This window comes from Ammospiza caudacuta, chromosome 3 (assembly GCF_027887145.1).
Source record: "Ammospiza caudacuta isolate bAmmCau1 chromosome 3, bAmmCau1.pri, whole genome shotgun sequence".
In the NCBI taxonomy this organism is placed as follows: domain Eukaryota; kingdom Metazoa; phylum Chordata; class Aves; order Passeriformes; family Passerellidae; genus Ammospiza; species Ammospiza caudacuta.
Window position 1 is genome coordinate 43,986,004 of NC_080595.1, and position 21,909 is coordinate 44,007,912.

The following is a 21,909-nucleotide window of genomic DNA, read 5'->3' on the forward strand; positions in this document are numbered from 1 at the left end:
GCTGTGCCTTCCCTGGGAGTGAAGGACATCTCTGCAGCCTAAGGAACCTGACAGAACTTGGCATGAACAATGCTCATGCAGTGACTGAGCAGCATCATTTTCCTCCAGACCAGCATTAAAGATTCTGAGACAAATATTTTTTCCCTGCTACTGGCTGCTGCAGACAAAGATGAGACATGGCTCTGAGCCTGATTATAGAAGGTCTGTCTTACACAAATGCTTTTGTCTTGTTGGTTCTCTCCATACAACGGGAGAGTGCTTCCAAGAAACCTGCCATGCATTTATGCAAGTATTCTTCTGCAAGAGTTAGTTCCCCATATAACAGATGACAGGTTTTGCTACCTGCGCTTTTCAGGTGTTGGATCAATATTTCTGTGGAGTAAATAAAGTTCACAAATGAATTAATTAAAGATTCAAGACTCATAAAAATACATATTCTTTTTAATAAAAGAGGGCTTTGATGTATAAAATCTATTGCCTCTCTCATGGGGGCATTTCTTCAGAGCAGCTCTTTACCCCTCTCTTCAAAGTTACGTTTTTCATTTGTCCCTCACCCTGCAATTTTCCAGCCTGACAGTATTCAAGTTTGAGGAAAAGGATATTTTTTGCATTTCTTCCTCTTCCCCAGTGTGCTTGTACTTGGTATGTGTCACCCTAGCTGGAGATCACTCTACTCTTACCCAAGTCAAGAGCTACTAAAGGTTGGTGAGAACTCAGCTGGGAAGTGTGGCAGTTAAGACCTAATTAGTGAAATATTTTCCCACTATAGTCTGGTCTGTGTATAAGGAGGCTTTCATGAAGGAGTTTTGCTATTTAACCTGAAATTCTTTGTATGATATAGTAATCATTCTTATCTGTGTCTCTTTCAGGTGAAATCCATTCGTAACCTTAAGTATGTCATCAGTTCATTGAAGAAAGGGATGATCCAGCAAAGCTAGTCTCGATGGCCTCTGGTCAGTGGCCTCACTCCTTCCTGAGGCTTTGAAGGACTCCAGTTACCAGCTTCTGCTGCTGGTCATGAGACAGAGACGAAGTGTGGGAACAACACTGGAATTAATGAAGAGTGAAAAATATACTAACTTGACATTCTACAGTAGCAGGAGCATTTTTGTTTTCTTGTTGCACTGACTTTTAGATCTCAGCAATTCTGATGCAGTCTGCACCTACAGCTGTTATACAATTGTTATATAAAATGGGAAATACAGTTTTCAAGCCATATGGTGAGACAGACTTGAAGCTGGACTGGACACAGGTGTCTGTGCTATCTTACTGTCATAAAGCACTCTTCCATTATTGGCTGGAAAAGAAAGGCCTGGAGGACTGAGCTTCAAAACCAGTTCCTAAGTGCTGTCCCTGGTACATCAAGGAAAATATCATCAGTTTAAGAATTCTGTAAAACAGGATGGTAAAAGCTGTGAGTAGTTAGGAGTTTTCTCAATAAATATCTGCATTCATTCTTCAAAGGCAGCAACTTTGGGGTTACTATGAAGCAGAAAAGCCATAAATGTTAGAAGAAAATTAATTAAATGAGATAAATTGCTCACTTGAAAAGAGACATAAATCTTTTTTCCAAACGATTTGTGGAAATTTGTTTCACGAACAGATTAGTGAGTCTGGTGAGCTGTGCTACTGCTGAATATTTTTATCTGTTTTGAATGTAAAATCTCTTCAACTTTATACAGTGAAGCAAATCTCCATATAGGGAATGGATTTTACCTAGGGAATATGGAAAGAAAGACAAAAGGTCATGCTAGGATCAAAAAGGTGAATGGTAAAGATGAGGGAGTCTTGAAATGAAGAAAGAAGTAATGTGAAATAGAAAGAAGGGAGAAAGTTTCATATTTTTCTGTCTGTGTTTTTCCTGAGATCAAAGGGTACTGTGTATTTTGAATAACTTGAAGCTATAAAAGTGCCTCAGATTGCAGATTTGAAGAGACAGTTGACCAGTATCAGGTACATCAAATGAAATATGAACACTGCTTTTCCCTCTGGAATTAATCTGGAGGTATTGAATGGAATCTAATTAGAAAAAGTGAGACACAAGCAATCCTGCTGGAGCTCAAACTAATTAATTGATTAAATGAATCAAACCTGCTGACCATATGAAAAAAAGAAGAGAAAAATCATGAGGGTATTAAAAATAAAAAGTGAGTTTTACATTTTTTTAAACTTTATGCTTAACATTTGACATTTGGCCCATGATGAATGCACCTAAGCAGAGTCCCTCAGCAGAGCACTCCTAGGAGACAGGCCAAGATCCAAGCAGACACACAAATGGACTCTTTGCTTGGTTCTGGGGATTGCCTGGGCACTGTAGAGGAATTTCAGCTAGTCTGGCACACACATCTTTGCTGAAATAATCTTCTGTATTCATTAGCAATGAATACAGAATGCAGAGTTTCCTCAGGGAGAAAATAAAGTGCAGAAATATCGCATTGTTATTGATGAGATGCTGCATGAAGCTGGGGAGGACACATGGACAGTTGTGAGATACCTGTATTTGAACTTGAAAAAAGACTTATTGGGAAGCTAGATACTGATACAGTAGCTTTGTTAGTCTGTGTCTTGCAGGGCTTGAATTGCCTGTTTGTCATCAGCTTTGCCTCTCAGGAAGTGGTTAGATGTCTTTGTATTGCGGTTGCCACCTGGTCCTTCTAGAAAAAATTGTTTGCTAAGACTCAGTGCTGCACAGTCACTGGAGTGAGCTTGTGTTTGTTAGAGGTGATGCTACCAAGAGAGCTATGTTGCTAAGTTTATCCTGAAGGCAGCAGAAAAGCAGTTACCACACAATGGTTATCATACCAGAGAGTGGTTAACCAGGTATTTCAAAGGAAGAGATGCTCAAAGTCTTGTTTCCCTCTCTGTTCCTTTACATCAACAGAGGTGTCCTGTTCCCTCCTCTCCATACCCTCTAAGGGTAGGTGCAACGGATGCCCTCCTCCCAGTTTTTCTTCCAGCCCTTGTCTTTCTCTGCAACACACCACTGGTGCTTCAGAGGCAGCAGGAGGTGAAAGAATTGGGCCAAGATCATGGGCCAAGATCATAGGTGGTTATTGGTCATGCCCATCTTCCCGATAGCTAGGCAATTAGCATTTGAATTAGCCCCCAGGCCATTAGCTATCAATTCTTCTTTAAACTTTTTAAAGGATTGATTAACAGTGCCATGTCTGGAACTCAATAAAAGCCACTACAAAACATGTGCTGAGAAAAATCAGAGAACATTTTGGAGTTCTTTTTGCATGATTTTCTAGCCATAATACCATGATATTTGAATAAAACTAAATGTCTGATAATTCAAGTGGAAGAAACCCCAGTTCAAATAATGTCTTCAGAAAAGGAATTAAATTATCTTTGAGCATACTTAATTTTCACCTTATGCTTAAGACCCGAGATGCAAGAATATACCTACTGATGTCTTATGTGCTCTACTGAGCAAGTTGCATTGATAATCCTGATTTGTGCATTCAAATTCACATACTGAAAATTAAAATGTCTTTTTCATTTTCAAAAGAATGTGGCAGGACTAATTATTTTCATGCATCTGGATGACCTGTTTCAAATGCCTCTTTAATCAGCTTAATTTAGCATACTTTACATTTGCCTTTTATATTCAGCCTCATTTGTATTGCCACATTACACTTTGAATGATATAATTACTTCTGTACTAAAGGCTCCAGAGCTTTGATTATTTGAGGGGCATAGACCAGAATGGGATTAATGGCAGGTGTGAAGGTAAGAAGACATTACTGCATTGGCAAGAATCAGAAAGTCTTCCATGACATCACTGAGTGTTTTGTGGCATTCTTCTTTGCTCCTTCCTCCCCTTCCTCTTTTAATGTCAAATTGTATAGATACATGATGAGGCAACAGATGATTTCTTGAGGTCCCTGGCTTGGCTCCTCACATTTATTGATGAAGTTCTAGCCAGAGACTTCCAGCTTTAAAATCAATTTTACCAAAATAGTTGGGGAAGATCTGATAAAACAAAAAAAAAAACAAACAAGGAAATAAATTTTTGTGGTTTGTCAGGGTTAAATCCCAGCCAGCAGCTAAGTACCATGCAACTTCTCACTCAGATCATCACCCTCCTCTTCTACTGGTGACATGGGGAGGAGAATCAGATAGAAGTTAAACCTGTGTGTTAAGAACAATTCAATAACTGAAATAAACTATAATAAAAACAAAATAATATTATTCATAAAAACTAATAATAATTCTGAAAAGAAAAATAGAATAAAGCCCAGGAGAAACAAGGGCTGCACAACACGATTTCTCACCAGCCACTGCCCAATGCCCATTCCATCCCTGAGCAGTGATCAGCCCCTCCTGGCCAACTCTCCCAGTTCATTTACTGGGCAGGACACTCTCTGGGCTATGGAGTGTCCCTTTAGCCAGTCTGGGTCAGCTGTCCTGGCTGTGCTCCCTCCCAGCTCCTCGTGCACCTGCTGGCTGGCAGAGCACGGGAAACTGAAAAGTCCTTGGCTTGGGGTGAGCACTAACAGCAACAACTAAAACATCAGTGTGTTATCAACATTATTCTCATTCTGAATCCAAAACACAGCACTCTACCAGCTACTGGGAAGAAAATTAACTCTGTAGTCATTGAGACCAGATAATGGTTAGGGAATTTGTTGACATATATCTGATATTTTTAGGTTAGTATAAGATTATTTTTCCAGCATTGTCTGTCATGACATTATCTGTATTTACTGGCCTACTCTTTCATACTATCTTGTGTAGTATTAATGGGAGGGAGAGGGCAGTTAGCCATTGCAACTTTGGCAACTAACCAATACATTAATAGAGATTATGAAAGCTGTGGAAAATTGCTTATTTCCTACCTTGTTCTAGAGTGGAGATTACAAGAATGGAAACTCTCCAAAAACAGCAAAGTTGAGCCTCAAAAAACAGCTGTTGAGAGGAAAGTTAAGAAGAGACGTGGGAAATTTTGGGTAGCAGAAGGAGCAGAATATGCGTCCATAGACAAACTATAGTGGAGTAATCTGATATGATGACAAGCTTTGATCTGATCAGGGAAAAGGACCAGCATGAAGAAGAATCTACTATTCTAGAAGAAAAGAAAAGATGAAGGAGGATCCTAGAAAAGTTTACAACACATTAGTTCCCTGGCCCAAAGGGTCGTTTAGAGAAGTCAAGAAAATCCACCCTGATCTGGTACTGAGGATTAGCTATTTTTCATCCCTGTAGCAGTACTTTCTATATGGTAAAGTCAACATTATGCATGATGCTAAAAGATCCTTCCTTCCTTCCTTCCTTCCTTCCTTCCTTCCTTCCTTCCTTCCTTCCTTCCTTCCTTCCTTCCTTCCTTCCGACACTTCCTTCCGACACTTCCTTCCGACACTTCCTTCCGACACTTCCTTCCGACACTTCCTTCCGACACTTCCTTCCGACACTTCCTTCCGACACTTCCTTCCTTCCTTCCGACACTTCCTTCCTTCCTTCCTTCCGACACTTCCTTCCGACACTTCCTTCCTTCCTTCCTTCTTTCCTTCCTTCCTTCCTTCCTTCCTTCCTTCCTTCCTTCCTTCCGACACTTCCTTCCTTCCTTCCGACACTTCCTTCCTTCCGACACTTCCTTCCTTCCTTCCGACACTTCCTTCCGAAACTTCCTTCCGACACTTCCTTCCTTCCTTCCTTCCTTCCGACACTTCCTTCCGACACTTCCTTCCGACACTTCCTTCCGACACTTCCTTCCTTCCTTCCGACACGTCCTTCCTTCCGACACTTCCTTCCTTCCTTCCTTACGACACTTCCTTACTTCCTTCCGACACTTCCTTCCGACACTTCCTTCCGACATTTCCTTCCTTCCGACACTTCCTTCCTTCCGACACTTCCTTCCGACACTTCCTTCCGACGCTTCCTTCCTTCCTTCCTTCCGACACTTCCTTCCTTCCTTCCGACACTTCCTTCCGACACTTCCTTCCTTCCTTCCTTCCTTCCTTCCTTCCTTCCTTCCTTCCTTCCTTCCGACACTTACTTACTTCCTTCCTTCCGACACCTCCTTCCGACACTTCCTTCCGACACTTCCTTCCGACACTTCCTTCCTTCCTTCCGACACTTCCTTCCTTCCTTCCTTCCTTCCTTCCTTCCTTCCTTCCTTCCTTCCTTCCTTCCGACACTTCCTTCCTTCCGACACTTCCTTCCTTCCTTCCTTCCTTCCTTCCTTCCTTCCTTCCTTCCGACACTTCCTTCCGACACTTCCTTCCGACACTTCCTTCCGACACTTCCTTCCGACACTTCCTTCCTTCCTTCCTTCCGACACTTCCTTCCGACACTTCCTTCCTTCCGACACTTCCTTCCTTCCTTCCGACACTTCCTTCCTTCCTTCCTTCCTTCCGACACTTCCTTCCTTCCTTCCGACACTTCCTTCCGACACTTCCTTCCTTCCTTCCTTCCTTCCTTCCTTCCTTCCTTCCTTCCGACACTTCCTTCCGACACTTCCTTCCGACACTTCCTTCCTTCCTTCCGACACTTCCTTCCGACACTTCCTTCTGAGACTTCCTTCCGTCCTTCCTTCCGACACTTCCTTCCGACACTTCCTTCCTTCCTTCCTTCCGACACTTCCTTCCTTCCGACACTTCCTTCCTTCCTTCCGACACTTCCTTCCTTCCTTCCGACACTTCCTTCCGACACTTCCTTCCGACATTTCCTTCCTTCCGACACTTCCTTCCTTCCGACACTTCCTTCCGACACTTCCTTCCGACACTTCCTTCCTTCCTTCCGACACTTCCTTCCTTCCTTCCGACACTTCCTTCCGACACTTCCTTCCGACACTTCCTTCCTTCCGACACTTCCTTCCTTCCTTCCTTCCTTCCTTGCGACACTCCCTTCCTTCCGACACTTCCTTCCTTCCTTCCGACACTTCCTTCCTTCCTTCCTTCCTTCCTTCCTTCCTTCCTTCCTACACTTCCTTCCGACACTTCCTTCCTTCCTTCCTTCCTTCCTTCCTTCCTTCCTTCCTTCCTTCCTTCCTTCCGACACTTCCTTCCGACACTTCCTTCCGACATTTCCTTCCTTCCAACACTTCCTTCCTTCCGACACTTCCTTCCGACACTTCCTTCCTTCCTTCCGACACTTCCTTCCTTCCTTCCGACACTTCCTTCCGACACTTCCTTCCTTCCTTCCTTCCTTCCTTCCTTCCTTCCTTCCTTCCGACACTTCCTTCCGACACTTCCTTCCTTCCGACACGTCCTTCCTTCCTTCCGACACTTCCTTCCGACATTTCCTTCCTTCCTTCCTTCCTTCCTTCCTTCCTTCCTTCCGACACTTCCTTCCGACACTTCCTTCCGACACTTCCTTCCGACACTTCCTTCCTTCCTTCCTTCCTTCCTTCCTTCCTTCCTTCCTTCCTTCCTTCCTTCCGACACTTCCTTCCTTCCGACACTTCCTTCCGACACTTCCTTCCGACACTTCCTTCCTTCCTTCCTTCCGACACTCCCTTCCTTCCGACACTTCCTTCCTTCCTTCCTTCCTTCCTTCCTTCCTTCCTTCCTTCCTTCCTTCCTTCCTTCCTTCCGACACTTCCTTCCTTCCGACACTTCCTTCCTTCCGACACTTCCTTCCGACACTTCCTTCCGACACTTCCTTCCTTCCTTCCTTCCTTCCGACACTCCCTTCCTTCCGACACTCCCTTCCTTCCTTCCGACACTTCCTTCCGACACTTCCTTCCGACACTTCCTTCCTTCCTTCCGACACTTCCTTCCGACACTTCCTTCCGACACTTCCTTCCTTCCGACACTTCCTTCCTTCCTTCCTTCCTTCCTTCCTTCCTTCCGACACTCCCTTCCTTCCGACACTTCCTTCCTTCCTTCCTTCCTTCCTTCCTTCCTTCCTTCCTTCCTTCCTTCCTTCCTTCCTTCCGACACTTCCTTCCGACACTTCCTTCCGACACTTCCTTCCGACACTTCCTTCCTTCCTTCCTTCCTTCCTTCCTTCCTTCCTTCCTTCCTTCCTTCCTTCCTTCCGACACTTCCTTCCGACACTTCCTTCCTTCCTTCCTTCCTTCCTTCCTTCCTTCCTTCCTTCCTTCCTTCCTTCCTTCCGACACTTCCTTCCGACACTTCCTTCCTTCCTTCCGACACTTCCTTCCGACACTTCCTTCCAACACTTCCTTCCTTCCGACACTTCCTTCCTTCCTTCCGACACTTCCTTCCGACACTTCCTTCCGACACTTCCTTCCGACACTTCCTTCCTTCCTTCCGACACTTCCTTCCGACACTTCCTTCCGACACTTCCTTCCTTCCTTCCGACACTTCCTTCCGACACTTCCTTCCGACGCTTCCTTCCGACACTTCCTTCCGACACTTCCTTCCTTCCGACACTTCCTTCCTTCCTTCCTTCCTTCCTTCCTTCCTTCCTTCCTTCCGACACTTCCTTCCTTCCGACACTTCCTTCCTTCCTTCCTTCCGACACTTCCTCCTTCCTTCCGACACTTCCTTCCGACACTTCCTTCCGACACTTCCTTCCTTCCTTCCTTCCTTCCTTCCTTCCTTCCTTCCTTCCTTCCGGCACTTCCTTCCGACACTTCCTTCCGACACTTCCTTCCGACACTTCCTTCCTTCCTTCCTTCCTTCCGACACTTCCTTCCTTCCGACACTTCCTTCCGACACTTCCGACACTTCCTTCCGACACTTCCTTCCTTCCTTCCGACACTTCCTTCCTTCCTTCCGACACTTCCTTCCGACACTTCCTTCCTTCCTTCTTTCCTTCCTTCCTTCCTTCCTTCCTTCCTTCCTTCCTTCCTTCCTTCCTTCCGACACTTCCTTCCTTCCTTCCTTCCGACACTTCCTTCCTTCCTTCTGACACTTCCTTCCGACACTTCCTTCCTTCCTTCCTTCCTTCCTTCCTTCCGACACTTCCTTCCGACACTTCCTTCCGACACTTCCTTCCTTCCGACACTTCCTTCCTTCCGACACTTCCTTCCTTCCTTCCGACACTTCCTTCCTTCCTTACGACACTTCCTTCCTTCCTTCCGACACTTCCTTCCGACACTTCCTTCTGACATTTCCTTCCTTCCGACACTTCCTTCCTTCCTTCCGACACTTCCTTCCGACACTTCCTTCCGACACTTCCTTCCTTCCGACACTTCCTTCCGACACTTCCTTCCGACACTTCCTTCCGACACTTCCTTCCGACACTTCCTTCCTTCCGACACTTCCTTCCTTCCTTCCTTCCTTCCTTCCTTCCTTCCGACACTCCCTTCCTTCCGACACTTCCTTCCTTCCTTCCTTCCTTCCTTCCTTCCTTCCTTCCTTCCTTCCTTCCGACACTTCCTTCCGACACTTCCTTCCGACACTTCCTTCCTTCCTTCCTTCCTTCCTTCCTTCCTTCCTTCCTTCCTTCCGACACTTCCTTCCGACACTTCCTTCCGACACTTCCTTCCTTCCTTCCTTCCTTCCTTCCTTCCTTCCTTCCTTCCTTCCTTCCTTCCTTCCTTCCTTCCTTCCGACACTTCCTTCCGACACTTCCTTCCTTCCGACACTTCCTTCCTTCCTTCCTTCCTTCCGACACTTCCTTCCTTCCTTCCTTCCGACACTTCCTTCCGACACTTCCTTCCTTCCTTCCTTCCTTCCTTCCTTCCTTCCTTCCTTCCGACACTTCCTTCCTTCCGACACTTCCTTCCGACACTTCCGACACTTCCTTCCGACACTTCCTTCCTTCCTTCCGACACTTCCTTCCTTCCTTCCGACACTTCCTTCCGACACTTCCTTCCTTCCTTCCTTCTTTCCTTCCTTCCTTCCTTCCTTCCTTCCTTCCTTCCTTCCTTCCTTCCGACACTTCCTTCCTTCCGACACTTCCTTCCTTCCTTCCTTCCGACACTTCCTTCCTTCCTTCCGACACTTCCTTCCGACACTTCCTTCCTTCCTTCCTTCCTTCCTTCCTTCCTTCCTTCCTTCCTTCCTTCCTTCCGACACTTCCTTCCTTCCGACACTTCCTTCCTTCCTTCCGACACTTCCTTCCTTCCTTACGACACTTCCTTCCTTCCTTCCGACACTTCCTTCCGACACTTCCTTCTGACATTTCCTTCCTTCCGACACTTCCTTCCTTCCGACACTTCCTTCCGACACTTCCTTCCGACACTTCCTTCCTTACGACACTTCCTTCCGACACTTCCTTCCGACACTTCCTTCCGACACTTCCTTCCTTCCGACACTTCCTTCCTTCCTTCCTTCCTTCCTTCCTTCCTTCCGACACTCCCTTCCTTCCGACACTTCCTTCCTTCCTTCCTTCCTTCCTTCCTTCCTTCCTTCCTTCCTTCCTTCCTTCCTTCCTTCCTTCCTTCCGACACTTCCTTCCGACACTTCCTTCCGACACTTCCTTCCGACACTTCCTTCCTTCCTTCCTTCCTTCCTTCCTTCCTTCCTTCCGACACTTCCTTCCGACACTTCCTTCCGACACTTCCTTCCTTCCTTCCTTCCTTCCTTCCTTCCTTCCTTCCTTCCTTCCTTCCTTCCTTCCTTCCTTCCTTCCTTCCAACACTTCCTTCCTTCCGACACTTCCTTCCTTCCTTCCGACACTTCCTTCCGACACTTCCTTCCGACACTTCCTTCCTTCCGACATTTCCTTCCGACACTTCCTTCCGACGCTTCCTTCCGACACTTCCTTCCGACACTTCCTTCCAACACTTCCTTCCGACACTTCCTTCCTTCCTTCCGACACTTCCTTCCTTCCGACACTTCCTTCCTTCCTTCCTTCCTTCCGACACTTCCTTCCTTCCTTCCGACACTTCCTTCCGACACTCCCTTCCTTCCGACACTTCCTTCCTTCCTTCCGACACTTCCTTCCTTCCTTCCTTCCTTCCTTCCTTCCTTCCTTCCTTCCTTCCTTCCTTCCTTCCTTCCTTCCGACACTTCCTTCCGACACTTCCTTCCTTCCTTCCGACACTTCCTTCCGACACTTCCTTCCGACACTTCCTTCCTTCCTTCCTTCCTTCCTTCCTTCCTTCCTTCCTTCCTTCCTTCCGACACTTCCTTCCTTCCTTCCTTCCTTCCTTCCTTCCTTCCTTCCTTCCTTCCTTCCTTCCGACACTTCCTTCCTTCCTTCCGACACTTCCTTCCGACACTTCCTTCCGACACTTCCTTCCGACACTTCCTTCCTTCCGACACTTCCTTCGTTCCTTCCGACACTTCCTTCCGACACTTCCTTCCTTCCTTCCTTCCTTCCTTCCTTCCTTCCTTCCTTCCTTCCTTCCGACACTTCCTTCCTTCCTTCCGACACTTCCTTCCGACACTTCCTTCCTTCCTTCCTTCCTTCCTTCCTTCCTTCCTTCCTTCCTTCCTTCCTTCCTTCCGACACTTCCTTCCTTCCTTCCGACACTTCCTTCCGACACTTCCTTCCGACACTTCCTTCCTTCCTTCCTTCCTTCCTTCCTTCCTTCCTTCCTTCCTTCCTTCCTTCCTTCCTTCCTTCCTTCCTTCCTTCCTTCCTTCCTTCCTTCCTTCCTTCCCTCCTTCCCACACTTCCTTCCGACACTTCCTTCCTTCCTTCCGACACTTCCTTCCTTCCTTCCTTCCTTCCTTCCTTCCTTCCTTCCTTCCTTCCTTCCTTCCTTCCTTCCTTCCTTCCTTCCTTCCTTCCTTCCTTCCTTCCTTCCCTCCTTCCCACACTTCCTTCCGACACTTCCTTCCTTCCTTCCGACACTTCCTTCCTTCCTTCCTTCCTTCCTTCCTTCCTTCCTTCCTTCCTTCCGACACTTCCGACACTTCCGACACTTCCGACACTTCCGACACTTCCGACACTTCCGACACTTCCTTCCGACTGCTCAGGTGCCATGGCAGATGTCTGTATCAAAGGCTCACCTTATGAAATCTGATCCTTCTCCATTTTTTCATCAAGAAATATAACTACCCTAAAAATCCCTCCTCATTACTTATGTCTCCTAATTATTTTTTCCTCCACAAATACAGGGTTTGGCTTTTTATTTTTTTTCTGGTTCATGAGAATGAAATATTCTTCCCAGGAATAATTGGCCTGACTGCCCTTTCTTGCAAAAATACACTGGAAATCCTCGGAAGGTTTCTCTGGAATACTTTTCCAGAGAAAAGTATTTTGGAAACCCTACTCTAACACGATGCTATTGCATGACATGACACTCATAATTTACAGGTCATTTTCCCTCTTTTTCCACAATTAGGGATGACTGTCCCAACTAATTCTTATGCCAACAGGTAAAAATGCTTACTAAACACATTTTCTTATCTTTAGTCCAGGACATGAGGTTCAATGCCAAGGGAAGATAAAGAAGAAAAATTAAGTAAGCTGCTTTTTGCTTTGCTAGGGTGGCTAGCTGCACATGAAGAATCAGCACAAGTGCTATTTCATAGGACAGCAACTTTTAGCTGATGTCAGTCAAATAAATGGTGCAGGTGGTGCCAACTTTGTGCCCTTTGGCACTCGTCATTGATCAGATGGACCAGGCCATGTGATATCCACTGGTTTCAGATTATGCCTGTACAATAGTTAGCCTTTCTGTGCTGACAATATTTTACAGAAAGCAGGGAGATGAAGGGAAAAGCGAAAGATTTTGTATGGACTGGGAAAAGTAGATGTAAAAATGCAGGGCTAGATCATCCCATGAGCACTGCATTACGGCTCAGGGACCAGGGAGAGCCCTGGATCTCTCTTGAATCCCTGGGGGAGAGCAAATGGCAAAAGCATGCAGGTATGTAGTTGCTGGTCCCCTTCCTTCCAGTGCCCAACAGGCAGCAGTCAAGAGATGGAGATAAGAAAGGATGGCATGTAAATTCTTGGCATACATTTTGAGGGAGAAATATTTTCTCATTTTTTGTGACACATCAATCCTTTTGCCAGAGACTTAAATATTGAACCTGAGCCTAAAGCCAGTTCCTTTACTGGGGTCACTGCAGTCAGCAGCTCATCATGTGAAGTGCAGGATAAACACTACTCACTGTAGCTCAGGTTATATTTTCACCACCTCCCTAAGCACTGATCAGTTGTTAAACAATGACTGAGCTCATTAAAGAAATGTAGAAATGAGTAATTTTTGTGTAAGCACCAGGAAAACAGGCCTCTGTAGTGCAGTCTGACGAGTGGCCCAAGAGTGCCTGTGCCCCTGTGCCCTCCTGGGCTCCAGCGGCCGGGAGCAGCCGGCCACACTCACAGGAGTGTCCTCAGCTCAGTCTCTAGTGCACTGAACACCTCTCCCAGTCCCAACACATTTTATCTAACTTTGGTGAGAATGATGAGTGATATAATACAGAAAAAAAAGAAAATCCCAGCATTGAGTGTTGGAAAAAGATGAACTGCTTTGAGGATTTTGATCATGACATTTCAATTCCAATCTGCATTCTATTCTATCTAACTGCATGTCATTCTATTTTCTTATATTCTGTTTATAAACTCTGAGTTGTAATCACAGAATTATTAGCATGATGCCTGAAAATTTTCTAAGTCATTTTCCTAGAATGCAATTGCATTTGTCTGCTTATCTTGTTAGTTTATGTTCAACTTCTATTGATTTCAAAGGTTCATATTGCATAAGGTCTTTGACTGCTACTGCATATTTTACAGCTTCAGAAAGAGGTAAGTTCTTGTTCATAGGGTCAAGAAAAAAAAAAAAAGAACTAACCAAGCACCATTTAAATGACAATCTGTGGGTTTCTCCTTCTACACAGCAGTTCATTCAGTGACAGAGAGAGAAGAAGAATGGAAAAGTCCAGGAAAACAGTTTTTGATTTCCTAGATGAGAATGATGAGTGGTATAGTAAAGAAAAAAAGAAAATACTAGCAGCAAGTACTGGAAAGAGATGAGCTGCCTTGAGGATTTTCATCATGATATTTCAATTCCAATCTGCAATTCCTGTCATTCTATTTTGTTCTATTCTGTTTCTAAACTCTGTGTTGTAATCACAGAATTTTAGGCATGATGTTTAGAAATTATCTAAGCCCTTTATCCTAGAATGTAATTGCATTTGTCTGCTTATCTTCTTAGTTTATGTTCAACTTCTATTGATTTCAAAGGTCTTTGACTGTAGCTGTATATATCTTTACAGGTTCAGAAACAGGTAAGTTTATTGCTCATAGGGTTAAGAAAAAAAAATAACAAACCAAGCACCTATTAAAGGACAATCTGTGGGTTTCTCCTTCTACACAGCATTTCACACTGTGACAGAGCCTGTGTCTGAGTGAGAGAAAGAAGAAGAATGGAGAAGTCCAGGAAAATATTTATTGGTTTGCTAGATAAGGCAGTGGCAGCTGCCAGCTCCATGCATCGTGATGAACTGCTCTTTTCTTACAAGGGAATTCTCTACCCTACTACTCTTTGCAGTCCTGAAATTTTCAAAGCCTTGGAGTCCTTTGAAGCCAGAAAGGATGATGTAATTTTGGCAGGATACCCTAAATCTGGTGAATATATTTAAATTCTTTTTATAAACAAGGTTCTGTAATAGCAAGTAACAAGGTTTGTACTAAATATATGAAATATATATGATATGATACATAACTTATGCTAAATAATTGTATTTAGAATGTTCACCAATATTTTAAAACTGATTTCATTCTCCAAAAGCTCCAGAAATTGTTTACGAATATTTGACATAGGAAATTTTCCATTAGACTGTGAAAAACATTCTGGTTTTCTTTCCTATAGCATCAGATGGTTTTTGTTATTTTTACTTTTATAGTCATGAAGGTAAATGCACAAATTGGAGAGAATCAAAATACAGTTTTTTACACCAAAGGTAACTAGATCGCCTGATATTCCATGATCTACTCAGTTAAGAGTTTTATATTTTTACAATGAAGCCCTTGGTACCTTCAAATGGTATATTCAATATTCTTTAGTTTATTTCACATAGATGTAAGGAAATAGCTATCAAAAATACTTTTGTAGTCCTTGAAGTGATTACATTGTTTTTTAAGTATTCTTTAAGGAAAATCAAGAGGACATCTTTCCTAGGGTTGCAAGTTTACCCTACCTATTTCCTCAATCTGCCTCAAAGCACTGGTCCACATGAAATTCAAAAATTTGGATTAGCTGTGCCTCAGACACACTTTAATCTTGGTGTTTCTCTCTTACAGCAATTGGTTCACACTGCTTTACAGTGGATAGTCACAGCTGAGAGGATTGTGAAGTTTTTGCTTTTTTATTGAACTTTCTTTTTGAAGAAATGTTATGCACTGGATTGCACTAGCTAAGACTACAGTGAGAAAGATGTAGGCACCCAGTGTCCAGAAGTCAGGAAATGGTTAATTAGGAATGGGAGATCTCTGCAGGCTTTTTGTTATCTTTTGAAGAAAAAGATACTAAATGTGTCTGGAAAATGTCACTTCAGAGGGTTTTTCCTATTGTTAAAGAAAATGAGTGCAAAATTTTTTGATCTAGTTCTGCTCCTGTCTTGAAGTGCAGTGACCCATCTTTCTTCCAAAGATAATCCAGTAAACCAGAAAACTCTTAATACATTATGTTTTTGAGTACAGGTTCATCACCCCAGTCTCCCTTATATGTCTCACAATAAATTTATTACATTAAGGTGGGTTTTCCTTGTTGAATCTCTGTGGTTCTTCTCCCTGATTAGTCAGTTTACAGTATACAAGTTAGTTTACAGTGTACTGAAGTGTTCAAGTTGGAGAAATATCTCCTTATGAGGAGCAAAGGTAGGATCCTGGGTGGTGGTTGACCAGACAGTCAACTGTGATTGTATGGCATGAAAGGAGACCAGGTAACTCACCTGGTAGTACTAGCACCTATTGACTTCCCTGGTAAATCCATTTCTGTCCATTCCAAATGTTTTATTGTACTTTTCTTCTTTCAGGCACAAACTGGCTAAGTCAAATCTTAACTGATCTGATAGCCATATCTCAAAAGAAAACACCAGGTAGTGAAAGCAGCGTGAATGCTGAAGAACCAGAAGAATTCCCCTACCTCGAAGTTGGAGATGCTGAGAAATATGAGGTGGGAACAGAATATGTATGGAAATGATCAACATTATGCGCTTCAAATACTGAGTATATGAAGTATGATCTATTCTATTGTTTCATATGAACTTTACCACTCCTCTTTATGTGGCATCTGGTCAGGATTAATTTACCCTGGACTGTCAAATACTGAACACATACAAATAAACAGACACTTCATTGGGACTGAGAGGAGGACATACCCATGAGATACATATAAACTTCAGAAATTCAACATAGCATCTTTTGTATTTAAGAAGAGCTTCATGAAGTGTCAAATCATGTAATATTAGCATTTGTCTCTTCTACTAGCTCTTCCTCCTCCTCCTCCCCTCTCTCAGTCCTTGAGATGCTTCAGCTTTCAGAGACAGCTAATCTGTACCCCACCTCTAGGTTTGATCCCTTGTCTACCAGACCTGAGGAGAATTATCACTGAAGAGAACAAACAATGGATAGTCCTTTCTCCAATTGCTCATAGGCTTTTGAAGATTAGAGCTACTCAGAGCAGCCCACTAGTATCCCAGGACAACACTGACTAAATAACAAAATAACCCCACTTCAATCAGCCAATAACTGTAGATAAGTTCATCAATGCCACATTTCAGCACAGTTTAATGAAAAGAATACTTGTACTAACTGACCTTTCCACTTTCTTCTTTCCAATTCTTCAAGCGAATGACCAAATTACCTTCTCCAAGATTTATAGTTACTCATCTCCGTGCTGAAAATCTTCCCAAATCTATCTTCCAAAACAATGCCAAGGTGAGTGCTGATTGTAATGTATTAAAGCAAACAATTCAACGGATTTATTTTTTAAAGAGCCAATGTAGTGCTTTCTTGCCAATATTCAGAATCACACTTTTTTACACAAGTGTTTAGCCTGGCCATTTCTACGTGTTTAAGGCTCTACATATTTAAGAACTGCCATTCACCTCACTTAACCACAGTTTGCCCTTATTTGCCCCTTTGCGACAGTTTCCACAAGAGAGTTGCAGTATTTAAACAAATCCTCCAGAGACAAAATGGATTTTGATGTGATTTCCTGTGGGAGCAATTTTATGGCATTGTTCAATGTGTCAAATTTCCATGAGAATTTATATTTTTGTGAGTTTTCCACTTAAATGATGAACTATGCTTGTATTGAGCAAAACATACTTAGATTCTGCAAAAATAATTTGGTTAATCAGTTAAAGATAATAATTATAGGCAACCATCTTCTTATGGTACCAAAGCAAAATTAATTGCTGCATTTCCGGATCTGGGAATGAAATTGCTACTTCTTGCAGGAGCACACAAGGCATTAGAAATCCCCAACTGCAGTTATAAAGTATATTATTGTTATTTCTTTTTTTGTGCTGTAGTCTACCCTGTCTTTCTCTATAAATAGTAATACAATTATTTTCTAGATATTGTTACTGATTCGTAATCCAAAAGATGTTGCTACATCTTTCTACCACTTTTGCAATGGCCTGACTGCTCTTCCCTCCTATGAGACCTGGGATGATTTCTTCACAGATTTCATGACAAAGAAAAGTACAGTATAATTTTTTATCTGTTTCAATTGTCCAATGATTTCTTGTTGTGTTAAAACCTTTGTTCTTTGGTAAATCAGCTTCTCTAGGAATTTTTAGTTTACAGTACAAACCAGAGATTAAACACTGAGAGTTAGAATTCTGAAATTTTCCATGCTTGCCTTACTGCTTGAGGATAAATATTTGTCAAAACACTTCACTTCCACAGGCTTTTAAAATTTGTACAAACTGGTATTTTTCCTAGAAGAGGTAGTTCTTCCTTATCTCTGTCTTGGGTCCCCTCTATCCCCTGCCCTCCTATGTCCATCATGTTCTGTCCATGGAACTCTATAATCACCTCCAAGACAAATTGCATGAAAGGAATTATTTGGACTAAGTCTAGTGCATTAAAAAGGGGACAAATTCTAATGAATTTTTAAAAAGTAATAGCACTAGTTTAAAGTTATGAGTTTTAGGTAGCACATGTCCAGCAGAAGAGTGGTTCAACAGGGTTTTAGACTGGATTAAGGGAATCTTACAAGATGGTCTGCAAGATGATAGCTTTTCTGGTGCACTCAAAGCTGTCTTGAAATGTTAACAAGTTTTATTTTCTGAATTCCAAATGGTATCATATACCTAAGACTGGAGCACAACTGATAATTCCCACAGAAGGGTGTGAACTTTGTCATAAACCTGATTAATAAAGCCCTTGGCTGACACAACTTAATGAGCAAAACTTGCATAATCTAAATTTATTCTTAATCTTTGGATCCTTTTGCTTTATTTAGTGGCCTGGGGATGCTATTTTGAATACCTCTCTGAATGGAACAAATATGCTGACAAAGAAAATGTTATGACAATAACTTATGAAGAGGTAAAAGAGGTAAGGGTTTCAATATTTACAAATACTTTATACTTGAAGGGATTTTTTTTTTTTTAACTAATATACCCTTATATGAATGCAGGGCATCCAAGGTGTGTGAGACAGATTCTTCTTTTAAGAATCTGTTTTAAAGGGAAAAAGTGCTGAAATTCAAACATAAAGGCCCTCTTAAAATTTGGCTTGTGCAAATGATTCTTGTTTTTTATTTATCTGTAAGTCTGGATATGGCACTCAATACCATGGTTTAGTTGAGGTGTTAGAGCATGGGTTGGACTCAATGATCTCTAAGGTGTCTTCAAACCCAGTCATTCTGTGAATTCTGTAATATAAACCCAAATAATTGTAAATCTAAATCAACAGTAATCAATCTTTGGGAAGGAGCTCTTGTGTTTTCAGCATGGTTTATTTTACACAACTGTAAATGATATATAATATTTTGTTATCTACAGGAAGGCAGCTCATGTCTCCTCCAAAATAATTAAGGAGAAGAGAAACATTATGACCCAGCCTAGTCCTAGAGAGCTCTGTGAATATGATATGTATGCAGCCAGCAGAGAAATATAGGGAAGTGCAAACACCTTGGAAAGCAGTCATTTGTTTGAAAGTCATGCCATATGTTACATTGCTCTTTCCAGAATCCTGCCCTGAGTGTGAAAAACATAGCCACGTTCTTTGGAATTCCTCTGACTGAGGAACAGCTCCAGCTGGTGGTAGACAGGAGCAGCTTCCAGTCCATGAAGAAAAAATCAGACAAGACCCATGGGTCATTTGGCAATGTTCTCTTTCGCAAAGGTAGGAAGCTCCAAGGGGCTCATAGATAGAAATGTGCCACTCTCTGGGACTTGGGCCATTGTCTGGTTCCTTTTCCTGCACTCACGTTACAATTGTAAGGTAGTGTCAAGCAGGTGATCACTGCTTTGCTTGAGAAGAGTATCCAAGGAGGGCTGGTGAGGAAGATGCACAGCAAGGGTCTCACAGCAGAGCCACTCTTGGCTGCTCACAGGTGGCTGGCAGGAAGAGGACCTGTCATGTGTCTGAATTCCTCTCCCCCTCTGTGCCTGGATCACCAAGTGCCCAGCCTTTGGAGCTGGCAGCACTGGGCCAAACTCAGCCTGAGTGGAGGGACCACACGTTGTAGGAGAGTATGGGAATCTTCTGAGAGGGCCACTGCCAAATTCCTGTTCACTCTTACACACTAGAACTAAGTCAAGCTAGCAAGAATCCAGGTGGACACAAGAGAGGGAAGAAAAGGGAGTAACCTTTGCAGTGTAGTGGGGGGCACATGGACATGAGAAGTGCATCATGCCTGTCAGAATATATTTCTGCATTTTACATTAAAGAAATGACTACTTAAACCTGAAGCTGCTGAAGGAGCAGAAAGTCAGCTCTGCCTGCTGGCTGATGATTATTAATTGATTCTTCATGATCTTCTCCTTTTCCAGTCATAGCTGTCTAGAGGAGAGAGATGGAGTGAAACAGGATTTTAGGCTGCCTTTTTGAACAAAGTCACGTAAAGAGGAGTTTGTTCTTTTACATTGTAGGAAAAGATGATTCACATATCTATATAACTCCACCGATTGCACAAAATTACATTGGTATAGAAAAATGTTTAATCTGGTAAATGGATCAACACAATTTAGTGCACAATGCAATAAAAATGACAGCTGTATAGAAAAAAAAATGAAATATCTTGATTTTTATAAGTCTGTTCCTGCTTCTTTGAAGGTGGTGTAAGTGACTGGAAGAATCTTTTCACTGAAGATCAGAATGAGAAAATGGACAAAGCATTTGAAGGACATATAGCAGGAACGAAACTTGGGAAAAAGTTGAAGTATGACTTGTACTGCAAAGCCTGAAGACAAATGAAATAAGGTTAGAATAAGAACTTTGCAAGGCAGACTCAGACCATCTGAATGCTTTACACTGGAAACCTAGATCAAAGGATCTAAGCACCTTAGAATTGCTGAAATAGGCATTACTGCAGACTTTACAGTGACACTGATGAGTGATGAGCATTTTGTTTTAGTGTGAGATCTTTGGCTACATCCATTTCCTGAAGAAGATGTCAACTAATCATATTTACAAAAACTCAACAGCCCTTTTCCAGCTGTCACCTGGAAGGAAATGCCTCTTTTCTTTCTAGACAAATTCTATCTCTATAGATGATTTCTAATTATTTAGTATGCAGATTATTTTTTCTTCAAAAATGTTTCCAATCAGTCAACATCTTCACAGAAAATATCACTGGCCAAAATAGGGATATGACAGAAGCTTTATGACAAACAACATCATCCATGAATTTGGCACATATTGAATCAAAGCTAGAGAAAGCTGAAAGAAGGGGGAAATAGATCAGCATCCTTAAGGCTCTTCATCTTTCTAAATGCAAAATACCAAGATGGATTTCAGATTATGGGCTGAAGTTAACAGGCAAGATTCACTTGGAGGCACTTCTTTCTAGAGAATCACAGAGCAGCCCAGGTTGGAAGAGACTTTGAAAAATCATCTGGTACAACCTTTCATGGGAAAGGGAGCCTGGAAGAGATTCTATCTGGATATCATATCTTGAAAACCTCCAGTGATGAGCATTCTACCACATTGCTGGAGGTTTTCTTCCAGCAACTGGTTGTTCTTGCTGTAAAGAACTTACTTCATTTATCAAGATTAAACATCCCCTATTGAAACTTGACCTCACTGCCTCCTTTCTTCTCCATGTGGTGTCTGGTGAATAGCGAGCCTTTATCCTCTTGGTAGCCGCCCTTTAAGCACTAGAAACTGTGTTGAGGTTGACCTTGAAGTGTCTCAACTTTTTGGTCTTCCCTTGGAACCTCCCTGCTTTCTTTGTGTCGTTCTTGAAAATGTCTCCACTGAGACAGTGGTGTTCTCAAGAGTGATGGTGTGAGACATTGCTCTACCCAGATCTCTTGTACTGACATTGGGATTTGCCTCACTAGACAGAGTATTTCAGATTTTTCCAGGGACCTGTTCTGGAAACATAAGGCAACATGAGGTCCTCTAAATACAATTGAATTAAAACCAGGAAAACCCCAGCCAACATATAGATCCATCCCCTGGGCAGATAAAATGTAAACATAAAAGATAGAGTTGGCAGGAATGAAATATTGAAAGATTTTTGTTTCATTCTTCAAAAGCTGGTTGATTCTGCTTGGACATAAGTGGACATGCAGAGTTTTGTAAAGAAATTGAAATGCTAGAAGTAAGACTTAGAATATTTAGAAAAGAAATGAAAGGATTCAAAAGCAGAGCAGCAGAAAATCCTGCGGCAAGGCATGTTTGAACAACTGCAAGTCATCTCGAAGCAAGCAGAAAGGTACCAGATTCCTGGAGGAGAATATACAAAACTTCAGTGTTTAAAAACTAGAGAAGGAAGAACCAGTATAGAACAGTCACCTTAACTTGATACTTAGGAATGTAGTAGCAAAAATGACAAAGCAACTGACCGTGGAACATTTTGAAGAAAATGAAAGAAATTATGAATTCTGGTAAAGAAGTTTGTGATCCTCCTTAAGATACCTCTTGAATAAGCCACTGACAGAAAATACAAGAGATGACAGCATT

General features: G+C 42.5%; 1 protein-coding gene across 2 annotated transcripts; it reads left to right on the forward strand.

Moving 5' to 3' along the window:
• Nucleotides 1-13,542: 13,542 nt before the first annotated feature.
• LOC131555656 (sulfotransferase 6B1-like) lies at nucleotides 13,543-20,999 on the forward strand. 2 transcript variants are annotated; one of them, XM_058801823.1, is made up of 8 exons: nucleotides 13,543-13,563; nucleotides 14,135-14,385; nucleotides 15,795-15,934; nucleotides 16,609-16,698; nucleotides 17,343-17,469; nucleotides 18,236-18,330; nucleotides 18,966-19,122; nucleotides 20,056-20,999. In XM_058801823.1, the coding sequence occupies exons 2-8, from the start codon at nucleotides 14,184-14,186 to the stop codon at nucleotides 20,184-20,186; spliced, it is 942 nt and encodes a 313-aa protein (XP_058657806.1). In that variant the 5' UTR covers nucleotides 13,543-13,563; nucleotides 14,135-14,183; the 3' UTR covers nucleotides 20,187-20,999. The 2 variants fall into 2 exon arrangements, with proteins under 2 accessions (XP_058657806.1, XP_058657805.1); XM_058801822.1 differs by lacking the exon at nucleotides 13,543-13,563 and adding an exon at nucleotides 13,711-14,045.
• Nucleotides 21,000-21,909: the final 910 nt, after the last annotated feature.